General features: G+C 39.3%; 1 protein-coding gene across 3 annotated transcripts in view; it reads right to left on the reverse strand.

Annotated features, from left to right (window-relative positions):
• Positions 1-708: 708 nt before the first annotated feature.
• The window catches only part of TMPRSS7 (transmembrane serine protease 7), a 30,690-nt gene continuing 15,664 nt past the window's right edge, over positions 709-15,734 (reverse strand). For 2 of the 3 annotated variants that reach the window (XM_052794348.1, XM_052794347.1), the window contains exons 10-18: positions 13,979-14,085; positions 9,753-9,889; positions 8,504-8,611; positions 7,745-7,855; positions 6,483-6,599; positions 4,812-4,989; positions 4,364-4,632; positions 3,204-3,340; positions 709-950 (exon numbers count right to left, since the gene is read on the reverse strand). In XM_052794348.1, coding sequence (XP_052650308.1) covers positions 780-950; positions 3,204-3,340; positions 4,364-4,632; positions 4,812-4,989; positions 6,483-6,599; positions 7,745-7,855; positions 8,504-8,611; positions 9,753-9,889; positions 13,979-14,085 — 1,335 coding nt within the window. In that variant the 3' untranslated portion in view covers positions 709-779. The remainder of the gene's footprint in view (positions 951-3,203; positions 3,341-4,363; positions 4,633-4,811; positions 4,990-6,482; positions 6,600-7,744; positions 7,856-8,503; positions 8,612-9,752; positions 9,890-13,978; positions 14,086-15,734) is intronic. The other variant, XM_052794349.1, reaches the window with a different exon arrangement.

Here is a 15,734-nt window from a genome sequence, read left to right on the forward strand (position 1 = left end):
TCTCAGAGGGTAAAAGCATCAGTTTTACTTAGGCAAGGACAAGATCATTGCAGTAACACTCATCACCATGTTTACTCGTCTTGTTAAGTTTGCCTGAAAATAAAGAATTCAAATTCTCAAGTGGATGAACTTAAATATGAGGAAATAAAAGAGGTAGTAGCTCCAAATCATGCAGTTAATTAAATTGAAAGTTGGAGAAGGAATAAGACTAATGTTTTGTTCCATGCTTAACTGCAGAACTGATCTCCAGAAATGAGGGCCCTATGGATTTGAGAGGATTGAGTTCACTTTTTGCAATCCCTCCTCTTCCTCTCTGTCAGCTGTTCTTGGTGGAGGAGGTAGGGAGTAGTATTTGCAAGAGTACTAAGAGTTAATTGCTACTTCACAGTTACTACTGTATTGGGCCATACATATCTCAGAGGAGATGACCGAGTAAGACTTAAGCTCTGTCTGTAGGTGGTCAATTGTATCTTCAGCTTCCTGACAGCTGATCGCACACGCACTTAGCTGGTGCCTGGAAAATGAACACAAAGTGCCAGAAGTTTATTATTGCACCTCCTTATGTGTTTCCAGACATCTGCACAGAACAACCACCACAAAGAACAGTCTCTTCCTCTTTCACTAAGGTTTGAAAAAAGAGTATTTGTTACTTCCATACCTGTACTCCAGAATCAGCAGGAAGACGTGCAAAGAAATTCCACCACTCAACAGTTTTACCAAATATGATTTTTAATTAAGATATCCAGGACATGTTTTATTTCAGGAAAACAGTTTTCAAGTTACAAGACTGAAGGCACGTATTTGTGAATCCATGGTGCAAAATTTGACACTCTTGTGTAGACACCTGGGAAATTTGGTCTTCCACATCCATAACCCCAGCTAACAATGCCAGTCAAAAACCATTTTCCACCTCCATTGCTTTGACATGACAATGGTCCACCGGAATCACCCTAAAAAGAATATATGAGTTGTATGTGTTTACAATACGGATTATGAAAACCAGGACAAAATTCCACAGGAGATTTTTTGCCTGAGTAATTCCAACAGTGATTATATTTTCCCATTCACATAGTTCAAACCATCAGATAGTCAACAGGCGTTTTTTTTCTTGAAGTAGACGGGATTACACAGTTGTACCAAAGTTTGCTCTTTCACAGGAAAGAGGGCTAGCTCTCAATCTTTAAAGACACTAATAAAGATATTACTTTTAATGGACTAGATTTGAAATTCACATTTTGTTTCCTAGCCTCAAACTTACAGCTAAACCCCAAATCTGCTACTTAATACGTATGTTCATTTATAGGTTACACACCTAAGGACTCCAAAAAATAGTAAGCTTTTAAAAAAAAAAAAATCAAAAATAAAATAAATGTAATAAATTAAATACAATATTTAATAGTGATATAACTTCTTTCAAATTAAAGATAAATGGAAACAGATTGAATCCCTCAACTGATTTGCTGATTTGTTTTGGTTTTTTTGTTTGGTGGTGGTTTTTTTGTTTGGTTGGTTTTTTTTAAAGAAGGAAAAAAAAAACTAATGTTGTCATCTAGTAGATGTAATGTTTAGGAGCACATAATGTCTTTGTAATTAGAGCAGTTAAAATGAAGTCTGTTTAAGACTTCAAAGTTTTATACAGGATGGCATAATTCCATAACACAGGACAAAGCAAATAGTACTCTTCCTTTATAGGGTATTCTTGTAGAAATATATTGGCAGAGGTTCAGGAAAAAAAAAAGTGCCACCATTTGGGGAAAATTTCTTGGACAAAGCTTACAGTTTCCTGTAAGTCTCTGCTGTACACACAACATCTCTGAAAAAGACAGCTAGTACCAAGTCAATCTTTACCAAAACATTAGATGCAATAAAGAACTTGAAAAGCAAAAGGTGAGTTTGTAAAATTTAAATATTTTGCAAGAGAAGTGCCTTCCTTCTAGACATTTATTTTGTTAGATATAGCAAAGCATTTTACTTTAACTTTATAGGATGTTAGGATATGCAGGTTGGAAGGGATGTCAGGAGATGATCTAGCAAAGCTACCTGCTGCTCAAAGTAGAATTATCCTGAATTGCCTCACAAAACTGTTAAAGATTTATCTTGGAAGGTAATTTTTTCCTTCCTTGACAATTAAGATTTTGCATTTAGAGAGTCAAATTTTCAAGTTTTTTCTTTAATTCCTGCGACAAAAGAAAAGCGGAACACCAACATTTTTCAAAAAACAGAAATCCCACATTTTGGTCAGCTCCAGCAATTGCCAGACATAGTCACAAATCATCTGCCCTTACAGAAATGCAGCCAAAAGACCTGTAGATTATGTCTTTCCTTGGCCATATCTTGAGTGGCCATACAGATAACCACAGAAACAAATTCTCCAGTTAGTGAAAATGGTGCTTAATGTCAATGATCTCGCTAATCTCTAAAAAGCAGCTGGTACATTATACTCCCTCAGAAAGCCCTCAGACATTCCTTGCCCTGAGAGCCATTGTGGTGTCTCTCACTTCTCTGTAGACCAGTGAATGCTAGAACATCTTCGATATTCCAGATCACCTCCATCATAAAAAAATTAGTAGTTTTACTATTATTTTAGCAGGAAATTTACTACTATTTTAGTAGTAAATATATATATTTTTATATAAGTTCTATATAATTTAATATAGTTTATATTATATAACATATATAATATAAACTATGATTATTAAATATATATAGTGTGTATATATAGCTTTACTACTATATACTAGAAGTAAATTCAGAACTTCATGTTTATCTTTTAGCATTTCCAGATCAGAAATATTATACATTTGAAAAATTGTGCCTAGTTGTCTGCATCTCATCAGATAGCCCTGTAGTTCCAAGTTGGCAGGGAGGGATCCTGAAAAGAGACAAGCTAGTTTCTCAGTTTTTTCTTTGAACTGAGAGACTCTTGTGCCAAAAATTGCCTGACTTCAACTTGTTATCGGGACTTGCAAACTGACTGACCCTTGGCCTGCAGCTGAAACTTAGTGATGTTACTCATGCACATAAAGCAGCAAAACTGTGAAAACACCCAGATGACTGACTTGCTGATAGAGAACTCTTACATTGCTGTTTTTCAGAACTGAAATGTATGGACCACAAAGCGGTCTGCCAGTCGATTCTTACATCTCATCGTGCAACAATGAAAGACAAGATAAACTCTATGCAAAGTGTGCCAAGATACATACTTTGCACCCATCTCTTTTCCCAGACATTAGTCCAGCACAAAACATCCTAGCTGTGATAATCCCATATGTGGAATGACATAATGTTTGGTCAATAATTTCTACCTCTGCTTTCTGAAGAATTGCTGAACCTTCATCATCTGGAAAACAAATTGAAAGAAGGATAATTCAACAGAGCTTGGCATTTTACACATCTATTGAAATACAAAACAAGAAGTTTTCAGAAAATATCCACAGATACTTTTAACCTCCAAGGTATTCCAGGTTCCAGACAACTAACTGCAATAATGCAGAAAGCCTCTTCTAAGTATCGGGCATTCGTGTAACGTGGTCTCGGTCCTTTGGCCACACCAAATAAAATGGCATAAGCACTAGGGCTGGCCAAAAAGCTTTTTCTAATGCCTTCTGCAAAATGTCTCAAGACTTCTTAATCTGTTCTCTTTTTATTTTTAAAAGGAAACAAGATTTTACAAAGGTATTTGTAAAATAGACAAGACAGATTTGCAATTAGGGCAGTACCTCTGAAGGCGTGTGATCCAAAATTAAGATTATGAGTCAGAGCTACAGAATGCAAATTGCTCTTTTGGCAGCAAAAAGAACTTGGGCATATCTCAAAATTTGGTCCTCTCCGTCTGAAAGGGGCAGCCCACTGTTGCAGGTGCGACCATTTTGTCAGTGGGGTGGCCATTTTGTCAAGCCGCACTCCGAGGACGGAGCTGGCACCTCGCAGCCGGGGTCGGCCCTACAGGGCTGTTCAGCCTGCGGAGGCTGAAGGTAGGAGGAAGGAGACGCAGCAGTTTCACCTCCCTGCGGCAAGCAGCAAAGGGTCCATTTGGGCATGCTGACACACCTCCGAGAGTAACGAAGGGGAAAAACAATACCGTGTTATTTCGGAGTAAGCATAGCTCCCCTGCAAGTCTTAGCTAACACCACGAGCACACAGGACTTCGAGACCCACAGGACCAGCAGCCAATTTTCCTGAGCCTATGAAGTTATGCGCATGCAGGAACCTACTTCCATAGGACAGTAAATTCAAAACATTATCATTTTCTGCACACCTCAGCCGTGCAAGAAAAGCAGGTGTCCTGCACACCCACCCACAGCTGTGAAGGCTGCTGTTCGCCTGGGAACAAAATTAGCTCAACTGAAGCTATAAAACTCACCTGCTTCCTGCTTTTGGCCCCAACCTGTTATCCAGCACTTGTCACCACCGCGGACTTTGTGCAAAAAGGGAGGCACGCAGATCGGCTGGATGACATGGCTCATTGTGTCCGGCCACGGCTTGCTCAGCTGCAGCAGCGCAATGTCGTAGTCGTAGTTCCTGCTGTTGTAGTATTCGTGGACTATGATCCGTCTCACCGCAGATACAAACTTTGCGCGGCCTTGCGTTTGCATCCCCAGGTGAGCGCGCCACGCTCTGGGGTCAGCCAGCCTGGTTGGGAGCAAACAAACAAGACATCTCTTAAAAACGTACCCCAAAACGCCTGCCAACAGCGGGGCAGGCGAAAGAGGAGGACACGTCCCACCTCAGTGCCGTTCAAACTCTGGAAGCTAAAGGCGTCTGGGGACGCTGGCGATGTTTGGGACGGAGTTAGGGGGAAGACTGCTTACTTGCTCCCTTGAAAGCAGTGAGCTGCAGACACAAGCCATTCTTTTGATATCACTGAAGCCCCACAGTAAGCAGCTCCCACAAAATGGAGGCTGACCTGCCAGGGCCATTCGCCTTCCTCAGTGTTCGTACCGCCTACAATCCGAGAGATGGGATTGCTGCTCTTGCTGCTGCCACAACCTGCAAGGGATATTTCAGGTTATAGTCCCCATCCCCAGTGCTTTCCTTTAATGGGAGTGCTTCCCACATAGGGCATGAAAGAATCTTGCACTTTGAAATGTTTTGAAATCTATTTCCTTGCCCTGCTCTAATCAGAAAATTTCTCTATTTGGCTACTATATTCCTGAAACAAGAGGTGATTCCATAAGAAAAGGCACTGGCCTGGGAAATACATTAAGTTTCTTTTCTAGCTCTGCTGCAGAAATTGGCCTCTAAATATTTCTTGTGTCAGAAGTGTCAAAGGAGCCACTGATTTAATAAGCATCAAAATGAATATATAAAACCAGACAGTCCCTCATCTCTTTTTAATACTGTCAGCCCTGAACTGAAAGGAATCCATCAGGAAGTAAGGAAGTTCAGCATCATCAGGACACTTATTTCTTGCCAAAACAGTGGGAATGATACCAGAAAAATGTTTATAGTAGCAGCCACATATGTGGACTTCGGTCATTTATTATTTCAGAAACTTGGTGGTCCAATTATTAATTTGCATGGAAACAACTGAAAGTCTGAAAATGTTGTATATTACTAACTCACAGGTGAAGAATTCATGTCTTAGCACAGAAAGCTGCACGCTGTAATTTGAAGAGCAAGAAAGACCCTTCTGTAGGGCCTCGTGCCCATCATGCACATAAAGCCTCTGCTCAGGAGTTTTAGTCGCACACTCCCACACACAGGTGTTATGCTTCTGGGCACTTTCCAGCACTCAGCCAAAGAGTCAAAAGCAGCATTAATGTTTCCAAACACAAGTAGGCATATGGGTAGTCATTTAAGATGTCCTACTGGATCCAAGGCAGGTGCTGGCAGATTTGACATACAAGTAACATACCAGAAACAGCTGAGGGCTAGACAAAAATGCCTGAGAATATTCAGTTTAAGCAACTAATCCTAACCCTACTGCAGTAACCATCACCTGTTCACTACAGCAAAACAAAGTGAAAAGCTTGTACAGAGGTTACTTTAGGAAGATTAGAGATGGGAACCTAGCTTGGTACTATGAAATACTGGGGTCTTCACCATCCAGAAGAGAAGTCAAAAGTTTGTGTCTTTTATCTCATTGCAGCTGTGTCACTCCTGAAGTCCAAATACAGGCTGACTCCAACAGAAGTACCTGACACTGCTGCAGGCAACAAAAATGCTGCCTTACCAGCAAGCCAAGTTCACTCTGCAATTAACCCTGCTTCCCTGCTCTTTAACATAGCTACAATAAGCATTACAGCTGACTAAGACTCCCCATAACAGTAAGTGTGCCCTCCCACAAGAAATTAGGAAATTCTGCAATCAGACCTGAAGTAAAGTGATAGTGGATCATTACCCCACTAGCACTGAAAGTATGCAATAAAAACTCAATACCTGCTGCCTGAGTTGTACCCACTCCAAAAAGGAAGAAATAAAGGGCTTTATTGTGTAAAAAGTTCAAAGTTCAAAAAAATGAACATTTGAGAGGGACTTACTGCAGCTGCTTTCATCACTTCCATCAATACAGTCCACAGTCCCATCACACTTTGCGTTTTGTTTCCTAATACAAATGTTATTCCTGCACTTAAATGTGTGGTTGGTGCAAGGAATACCTGAAATAGTTGTGGAGGGGAGAGAAAAAAAAAGAAAAAAAAAAATACTATTGGCTCAGCTTAACACATGAAGACATGCCTGCACAGATGAAAGATTCATACATGTATTAATAGGTAGGAGCGAACATAGCAAAAGAGCATGTTGGTTGGAATGGCTTAAACCAATCTCCAAGTAGAATAACCTATTCAAGTAGGACTGCATCTGCACCAAGGCTTGCATCAAGTTGGCTGAGTCTGGACAAAGATTTCCTCCCATCCTTTCCCATAGCACTAATGAACATGGATATAGTAGCAAAAACTTCGCTGTAAAGCAAGAGCTAGGCTAGAAAGAGAAAACATCCAGTACTCTGGAAAAAAGCCCTCCTTTATATTTCAGTATTAAATATGAACTGAAAGATCATACTGAAAGAAGTCTTACTAATTGTATTCAGTTAAACTGCAACCCCCAACCTTGGCATTTTCCTATTTCCCTGTAGCTCACAATAAATGAGGCCACTCAAACCCTATCTTTTTTTTTTTGTCAACACACAGAAGTATCCTGTAACCATTTACACAGACTGTTTAGTCAAGCAGGTCAAAAACCATAACTTTTCTTTTTAAAAGTTACTTGTAGTACTTCCTAGTTGTACTCCCTTTCATATGTCATGATGTCCATTTATTCTAAAAAGTTAGAGAAATGGCTGACTCAAAACTTTCATGTGCCTAACACTAAATTTATAGCTTCATTAGCATTTTAAACACATTAACCTTATAACCCTGAAAACTGCTCCAGAGAAACTATCATTTTTATAGTTATTTTACAGATGGTAAGAGATATCCAGGAAATAATTTGCACAGATTATGCTTTAAAGAGATAAAATCTGGGATTCAGGCTTTAAATCCCTAGATCCCCATCCTGCACCCAGAGTACTTAATTCTTCTGCCAGTATTTTGCTAAAACAGATGTTCATGAGCTCATTAAAAAGAAACAGTTTAAAATCAGTAATGACTGCTTTATAAGCATATCAGAAAACTGAACAGAATTGTATAGCCTGAGTTAGATTTGATAGTGCCTCTTAACTCTTTGAATACAGCATCCAGTATTCAAGTCAGGATTGGATAGATGATAGAAGAGCGAAAAAAATTAACCAAGAGAGTAGCCTTACTGTGGGTGCAGTTCTGCTCATCTTTTCCATTCTCACAGTCACTTACTCCATCGCAGGCAAGCAGGTTATCCTGTATTGTGAAGCTGGAGTTACAGTTCCACTCAGGGACATCTTTAAAAACATAAGTCAAATCAGCTACCAAAGTGTGCTTGTAATGCTAACACTACCCTTCTGACTATGCCCAGGTACCACTTTTATACCTTCCCTGCACAATACAAGGATGAGTAAGAGTGCCACATTATTCCTGGAGAAAATAAAGCACAAAGGAGTTCAGTGACCTATCCCAGTTCACACATAGCCCCAAGTGAAGTGGCCCAAGTTCTAATCCTCTTTCACCATGGATATTTATTATCACTCTCACCTACTCTATTCACCCCAATTTGTCATTCCCCCATGAAAATAAAATAACTCATCTCAAAATAGAACAAAACTTTATAATTACCAGCATTTATCACATGAGGAAAAACTAAAATATAGCCTATTATGGCTATTTTTGCACATCTAACTTTCTTCCTCCTGCTTTCCAGTGCCATACCTTCTTCATCCTCAGTTTTTCCCCTTGCTAATTAAATTTAATTAATTAAATTGAATTGAGCACTCAAGAGACTGACTGATGGTCTGTACCTCGACATATAAAGGAAGCTGGAAACTTCATTCCCCCTCCCCCCAAAAATTTCATGTTGTTTCAGCTGCCTTCTAAGACTAGAGAATACATTCATTGGGTTTTCCAGTCAAGATCTCTAGTAAGTGAATACAAACCACAAAAGAGCTCATCGCTTTCATCAAAGCAGTTGTTTATCCCATCACAGCGCTGCATCTGCTGGATGCATAAGCCGGTAGAACACTTGAAGTGTCCAGGTGGACATGCTGGAGGTAAAAAAATAAAAAAAAAAAACCACAACAAAAAACAACCCACACAACTTAAAAGTTTCTTTTTCCCAAATATTGCCAGCACATTTCAATTTACAGTCACTAAGCTGTTCCAAGGAATGATAAAGTTGATCTACATTTAATAGTCTGTATGCATTACCAGCACTTAAATTGAGTTCAGATGTTGAAAACTGAGATTTAAAAAAAGAAGAAAAAACATCTCCAATGTTCCAATTCAGCTGTTACTGCAATTTGTACTGCAGACTCTACACTAGGACTGAACCAAATCAGCCAGTGATTTACAGTGCAACACAAGATGGCCATCTTCTTTTAAAGGACACTCTCACTTTCAATAACCAAAATTTGCAGCACTTTGCAACTTTGGTTAGTCACCTGTATTGAGGTGACTTACGAATTACATAAATGTTTGCCTTTTAAAATAAAATCATGAAGTTACCATCTTTTTATATACTCCACGTATATGCAATGCATAAAATTGCTCTAATGTGATGAATAACTATGACTAGAAACCATTGCCTCTCTACTACTTTAACAACATGAACGTATGAGATTAACACAGGGGAAAAAGTATCAGTAAACTGTTTCAGGACTTGAAAAGACTTGCAGTCAGTAGACTGTTTTATCAATTTTTTAAGAAGTTTTTCGGCTCAGATTTCTACTTGCACACCAAGTATTTAAATTGATAGAAATACTGGAATGAGCAGTTGTACATTTGGTACCCTCTGTTCGTTACCTGGAAGCCTTTGTAGTAATAGAAACATTGCAAACAAAACCTTGGAGTGAAAACAACCAGGAAGAGCAGACTTCAATTGACCGCACCGTGGCCATAGCCACGCAGGAAGCTTTAGGGACTGTGCAGAAGAGAGCAGGCTGTGTGCGTACAGGAAACCAGAGCACGCTGCACTTGCCCACAAACTTTAGCTGCATAGCCCTGATGAACTAGAAAAGGGCCTTTGTTTGCTAGTTACCCGACTTGGTAAGATTAGAAAAGAAAAAAAACAAAAACCCAACAGAGAATTTCCTCCGTGAACCCAATTAAGTCCTACCAGACCTGAAAAATGCTGCTTCACAGGTCTGAAATACAAAGATGGGTTGGAAAAGATAAAATCCATCTTACGCTGGCTGATGTTATAGCTGCCATACTCCACCAGAAGTGGCTTCTCTGAGACCTTCGAACTGCACTGAAGCTCGATGTTGACAGCAGAACTTGCAATGTGGAAGACTGTTTGGTGATCAACATAGTAACCGCAGTACCTAAAAGTGTTCATTGGAGTTCTAGAGCAGCCTTCAAATCAAAATTGCCTTACATACAATTTAAATGTCAACATCACTGAAATTCAGCAATAGAGTCAGCTGCCATACTTTAAGAACCAAAATCTGAAATGGTACACAAATTCCCCAAAATGCTGGTCATAATCCTTCATGACCACACACATGCAAGCAGAATGTTTTGCCAGAAAGTCTAGAGGAATGGAGATGTAATGAAGAAATTTATCAAGACAAACATGGGTACTTTTGTCACCACTTCTGATATCTGTTTTCAAAAGATCTGGATTTTTGGGAAGACTTAAGTTTGGTGGGAGGGAAACCGTCAGCACAGTGGAGAGCAAATTTAGCTGCTCTGATTTTGACGATTGCCCCTAAAGAAGAACGCACAAAGGCATTGGAATAAAATTGGTCCAACTGCTTTGGAGGCAGAGGGGAATAGATTTAGGGAAACTGAAAATATTTCTAAGTAGTCACCCAGCCTTCATCCACCTTTAGCATTCTGGAATTTTACCTTTGAAAGTCATGTCTTCAAATAACTAGTCTAGATTAAAAAAAAAAAAAAAAAAAAAAATCCCTTGGGCGTGCTTCTACTTTAAGCTGTCATTTTGGCAAAGAGCTTGGACTTCTGCCTAGGTGCCACTTAACTCAGAGAAACCTAAATGCTCCCTGATGCCAGCAAACATTTAATCCATCCATTGCTAATGCATTTCCATTGCCTCTTTCATCAAAGATGCCAAAGATGTTGCAAATGGCATTTAAATGTTACTCTAGCTGGGGGGGGGGGGGGGGGGGCGAAAAGGCAAAACAGAACCCCACAACCAAAACAAACCCCCAAAACCTGACCAATACACACACACCCCAAACCACCACAAATCTTTAACAGGGAAAGGTTGCTGGATTGTGCTTTGAAAATTGGAGTTGGTTTTAAATGTAGCAAACCAGTGAACATTGACAGTACAGGTTGCTCTAGAAGTAGAAATAAGGACCCTCTCCTCAGTTCCACTAAAATGCCCCAAAAATGTGGCAATTATGAGAAAAACATCTGGCTTTAAGACTCCTGTCAAGAAAAGTTCTTATCAGTCTAAGTAGATTTAAAAGATTTGATTCTTAGCACACTTGGCACACACCCTTGCTTGACCAGCAGTGTAAGGTCATACACTGCAGTTAGAATGAAGAACATGAAAATAGATTACTGTATTGTTAAATGGACTATTATCAAGAGGTAAATATTTCCCTTATTTATTTTGGCAACACCAGGCATTGCACCAGGACTACTCTTCATGTCAATGAATGCAGGGAAATTGGTCAGTGATTTCCCTGTGGATAGATGTGTCTGGATGTCCTGTGCACCCCACTGAAGCATGCCATAGGGAATGGCCATGCTCATTCATACGTTTCCATATGTGCTTTGTTTCATCCTATGAAAATGAAACATCCTTTTAACAGACCTAGGAGATTCTGTTCCAGCAATGTGAAAAATAAATGAAGAAAACAATTAAAAAAATAAACTCCTCTTATACATCCTGAAAACAGCTGCAAAAAAAAAAAGTTAATTTACAGCTTTCTACTACAGTAAAGTTAACTGTAAAAAAAAAAAAAAAAAAAAAAATCTATCAGGGCTAAGAGTGAAGACTTCCTGCTGCAGAAAGTCATCTTCTCACTCATTTTAGTGTCTCTGTCGATGTTCCCAACCTAAAACAGCCTGCCAAAGTGAATAACAAAATGCCACCTAACCATCTGATTCCCTTCAGTTAGCCCACATACATTTTCTACATTTCTCCTTCTGTCAGTGACTTAGACAACTTCCCTCCAACAAACCTTAGCACCATTTCAAAAAAAATTGCAGGCTGCATTAACCACTTCTCAGCCACATAAAACAACCTCACCTCTCCAGAAGTAGAGGCAGCTCCTGCCCATCTGTGGAAGAGCTGAGACAGCTACACCAGGGAAGCTATCTCCTGTACAGAGTGAGAAACACCATATGCTTGTGGGATTTGTAAGGCAGAGCTACAGATCCTTGGGAGCCTTCTACTGATGTTTTACTATCTATTTCTCCAGCACAAATGGAGGTTGCAAGGCACCATCTGTAATTCTGTGCCATTACTACAGAAAGAAAATAATTAAGGGGATCCTGTCCCATATGTTGAAGCAGGGAGTAGGATACCTTTTCAGGGGATGAGTAGATACATGCATCCTGTAGCAGAGACAATGGGATGTTGCACCAATGGCTTTAAGGAAAATAAAACACTGGCAACCTCTTTGCTCACATAAACCTCTAACAGTCTGCTCACAGAGACTCATTGATATTTCTGCCTATGAGAATTTCAGCAAAAGCAGTTCATCAGCTGTGACTCCTATAACTAGGCAGAGGAGCATTTGCATGTCCACTGGAAGAAAGACTGGGGAGAACTGCATGGTTTCGTTCAGTGTCTCTGGTTAGATAAAGCTTTCCCTGGAGGTTTGAAGGAACATTATCTGCACCATCTTCACGGTAGCAGACTTTATTTATCAAGATCAGTCTCCTGAAGCTTCTTAACCCTTTTTACCTAAGATAACAGAATATGCGTGCTATAAGCTGCAATTGCAGGAACCTGAAAAGGTGGGTTTCCCCTCTGCCCCCATTTCATTAACCATTAAAATTTGGGGGAGGGGTAATCAAATATAAAAGTACTTCATGCTTTAAATCATACTTTTTCCATGGAAAGTACACATAGAACAGAAAGTCAGAGAGGATCAAAAGCCTTATTTTTGGTCAAAAAGACACTTTAAAAGGAAAACTTGTCTTGGTCTACTTATATCATCAGCAACTTGCAAGAGAAACCAGGAGCATGTGTTCTTGCGCAGTACTTCAAAAGTAACCCAGAGTGCATTTCTAAGGGTCATACTCTGACATTTGATTCTGTGGAATGTATAATTGGTAAGCTTGTTTAAAAGCTGCTCTTTCGTATAGAGAGTCCTTACCATATGAACCCATCAACATTTTTTTCTCCAGATTTTGCCTTTATTTGATTCATACCTCAGCTATCCCTAATATCTCAGATCTTTCCAATTGTGTCATAAAAAGAACACAAAAAATCCCCACAAACACACCAAATACTGTCTGTTTTGACTGGTGTTTTTATGTGCTCATCTAGTCCAGCAATGAATTCCCATCAAGGCACAATTTTAGGAGCTTCAGACAAACTGAATTTTCTCTAAGTACAACATGGTATCAAAGAATACAGAAAGTTTTTTCTCCAGTCTGTAATTATTTCAGTTACACTCTTAAAGGCCTGACTGACTTTTCTCAGTTTCACTAGCGAGTTCAGAAATTCAGTTTCAAGTCTGATCTTACTGAGGTTTCCATTTGAACAGCTTTTAAAAAAAAAAAATTAAAAAAAAAAATTCCAACATCCTAAATCTAATCTTGCCTCATCATCCCATGATCAAAAGATTACTTAAAAAACTGAGGAAAAAGTGGGTGGACTATGCGCATGGGAAAGCAGCAGTATTTTAATTAAAAAAAAAAAAAAGCAGCAATATTTTAATAAAAAACACTTAAGAAATACAGTGGTACCTTTGCAGCCAATCTGTGTGGTTTCTCTTTCAAGACCCAGTGACCGGAATGCAGAAGCAGTTACTCTTCTATTCCCAATAATCTCATTGTAATAGCTTTCACTGAGAAGTTAATTAGGTCCGGTGTCCTCATGAGCAACCATAGAAATAAGTTACACTTAAAAGGGTTTTAACAGACCTTGTTCAATGATCCCAGAAAACTCAGAATTATTTTAGGGTTCACAGGGCATCTGCCTTCACCCAACTCTTCCCATTTCTTTCTCTCCAGAGAGTACCAAAGGCTCTTGTTTTGATCTTTCTGATACTTCTCAAGAGAAATTTTATATATATATATATATATACATATATACATATATATATAACAAAGATTCAGTTACATCATCAACCAAAGTGAAAGAATGGTAAGAGACACCAGTGAAGTATCTCTGTCTTCATGGAAACTCTCTGAGTGAGCTGCAGTAGTGATGGGAAGGTTTATTTTGGTAATGTTAGTTTAATAACCCATGCAGAAGTACTTACATGTGTTCATTAATTTTCCACCATCCTCGCTCACAGCCTTTAATATTCTTCTCACTGATGGTATAGTTATGAAACTTCAGAGCTATACCAAGGCTCTTCTGTGGAGTCTGTTGTGAGCAAGAAAGACAGTGTAAACAGTCGTCTTTTTCCCTTTTGTGGACATAGTACACCAAAGTCTTTAAACTTATCTCAGCAATTATGGTGCTTGGCAATGCCATGATCTGGGAGCTGTGCTGACTTCACCAGCTCAACAGCCAGCACTTGAGGCACCTGCCAGCTATTCAGTCTTGAGTAAAAGCAAAGGTTGGCAAAGCCCCACCACAGCTGCAGGCTTTCTCCCCCTCTAGCCAACAGTCCTTTCACCTTCAAAAAGCCACTGGCCATAGAAAGCAGCTTTTGTATCAAGATCAAAGCACTCAAACGCATCCAAATTTACTTGTGCAGGGACACACAGCCCCAGCGGATTGTTAGCTAAGACACTGCACTGAATACCTGCGTCACCTTTGTAACGTTAGGAGTTACTTCTACCACAATATTGTAGTCTTCTGCTAGCACCTGCTCAGCCAAGCTTGCTCTAGCATTTTGCAAAAGATTTTTAAACCCAGCAGTACCATGAGGGTTCATAATTAATTAGAGTTTCCTTTATCAAAAGGAACAGAATCTTTTTGCAAGACAAGGCAATGTTCCTTTAAAAACAAAGGCTGGTTCAGGACAAGAATCCAGAAATGGAGATTTTTCTCCTCCTCTCTTACAGAAAACATGATATGGGAAATAAGGGAAGTTTCAGCATTGAACTACTGGGAAATTAAACTGTTTTGAGAAATAAGTCTTGGGGGTTGCCCATATTAAGTGTCCAGAAACTTTTCCCTCAGAAGTCCAGGGTGAATTGAAGACCTGAAGTTTAGCAAAAAAGTAATCGCCTTTGCTTTTTAGAAGAGGAAGAGGCTGTAGGTCATGACTAGCTGGACTCCATTCAGATTGGTGTGATTCAATGTGGGCAACCACTAGCTTCACCAGACATAAGCAGCATAAGCAGAAAGATGGGTAAAGAGTGGACTGCATCGTATCCATTACCATATTCTTTAGAGAGGAAAACACTGAAGGACAAACCATAAGTCAAAGATCATATTTTAGCAGCATCAATAAGAAAACACTAATGTCATCAGACAAGGCATGACAAAACTATTTTAAACCAATGTAAACTTTCAGTCATTTGCTTTCAGGAAAGTACCTGAACAGATGCAGAAAAAGGATACCAAGAAAAAACTGTCTGTGGGATTGTGCTGATAGGACAGACTATCTTAGAAGAAAAATTCAATTCATTAAGCATAACAAAATAGACTGAAAAGAGGTATCAGAGAAGTGACTGTAATAACTAGGTTAGAGGAATCTTTTGTACATAATTTTTTTCCAAATTTTTGGGGGTGGGAAGAGGGGAATGAAAACCAGTAAAGTCTTACATTCTTTGCTGTGAAGTAATTCTGCAGGCTAAACATCTAAACTTACCTCAGCTCTTCACCTTTATAGTAGGCCAACTTAGAAACTATGTTCTCTGTGTTAAAAATAAGTGCCCAGAAAAAAAAGAAAAAACCCAATACAAAAAACCTGAGCACAGCCAGCTATTCGGCTATATCATTTCTATAAACTGCCACATGTGTAAGGGTGCAGGTTACTCCCTACGCAGTTGTGTCTGCTATATTTACAGGTTCTGTGTGCCCAAAACATGCAACAGTGCCTAAGAGAGAAAGAGATTCGT

This window comes from Harpia harpyja, chromosome 8, assembly GCF_026419915.1.
Source record: "Harpia harpyja isolate bHarHar1 chromosome 8, bHarHar1 primary haplotype, whole genome shotgun sequence".
Classification (NCBI taxonomy): Eukaryota; Metazoa; Chordata; class Aves; order Accipitriformes; family Accipitridae; genus Harpia; species Harpia harpyja.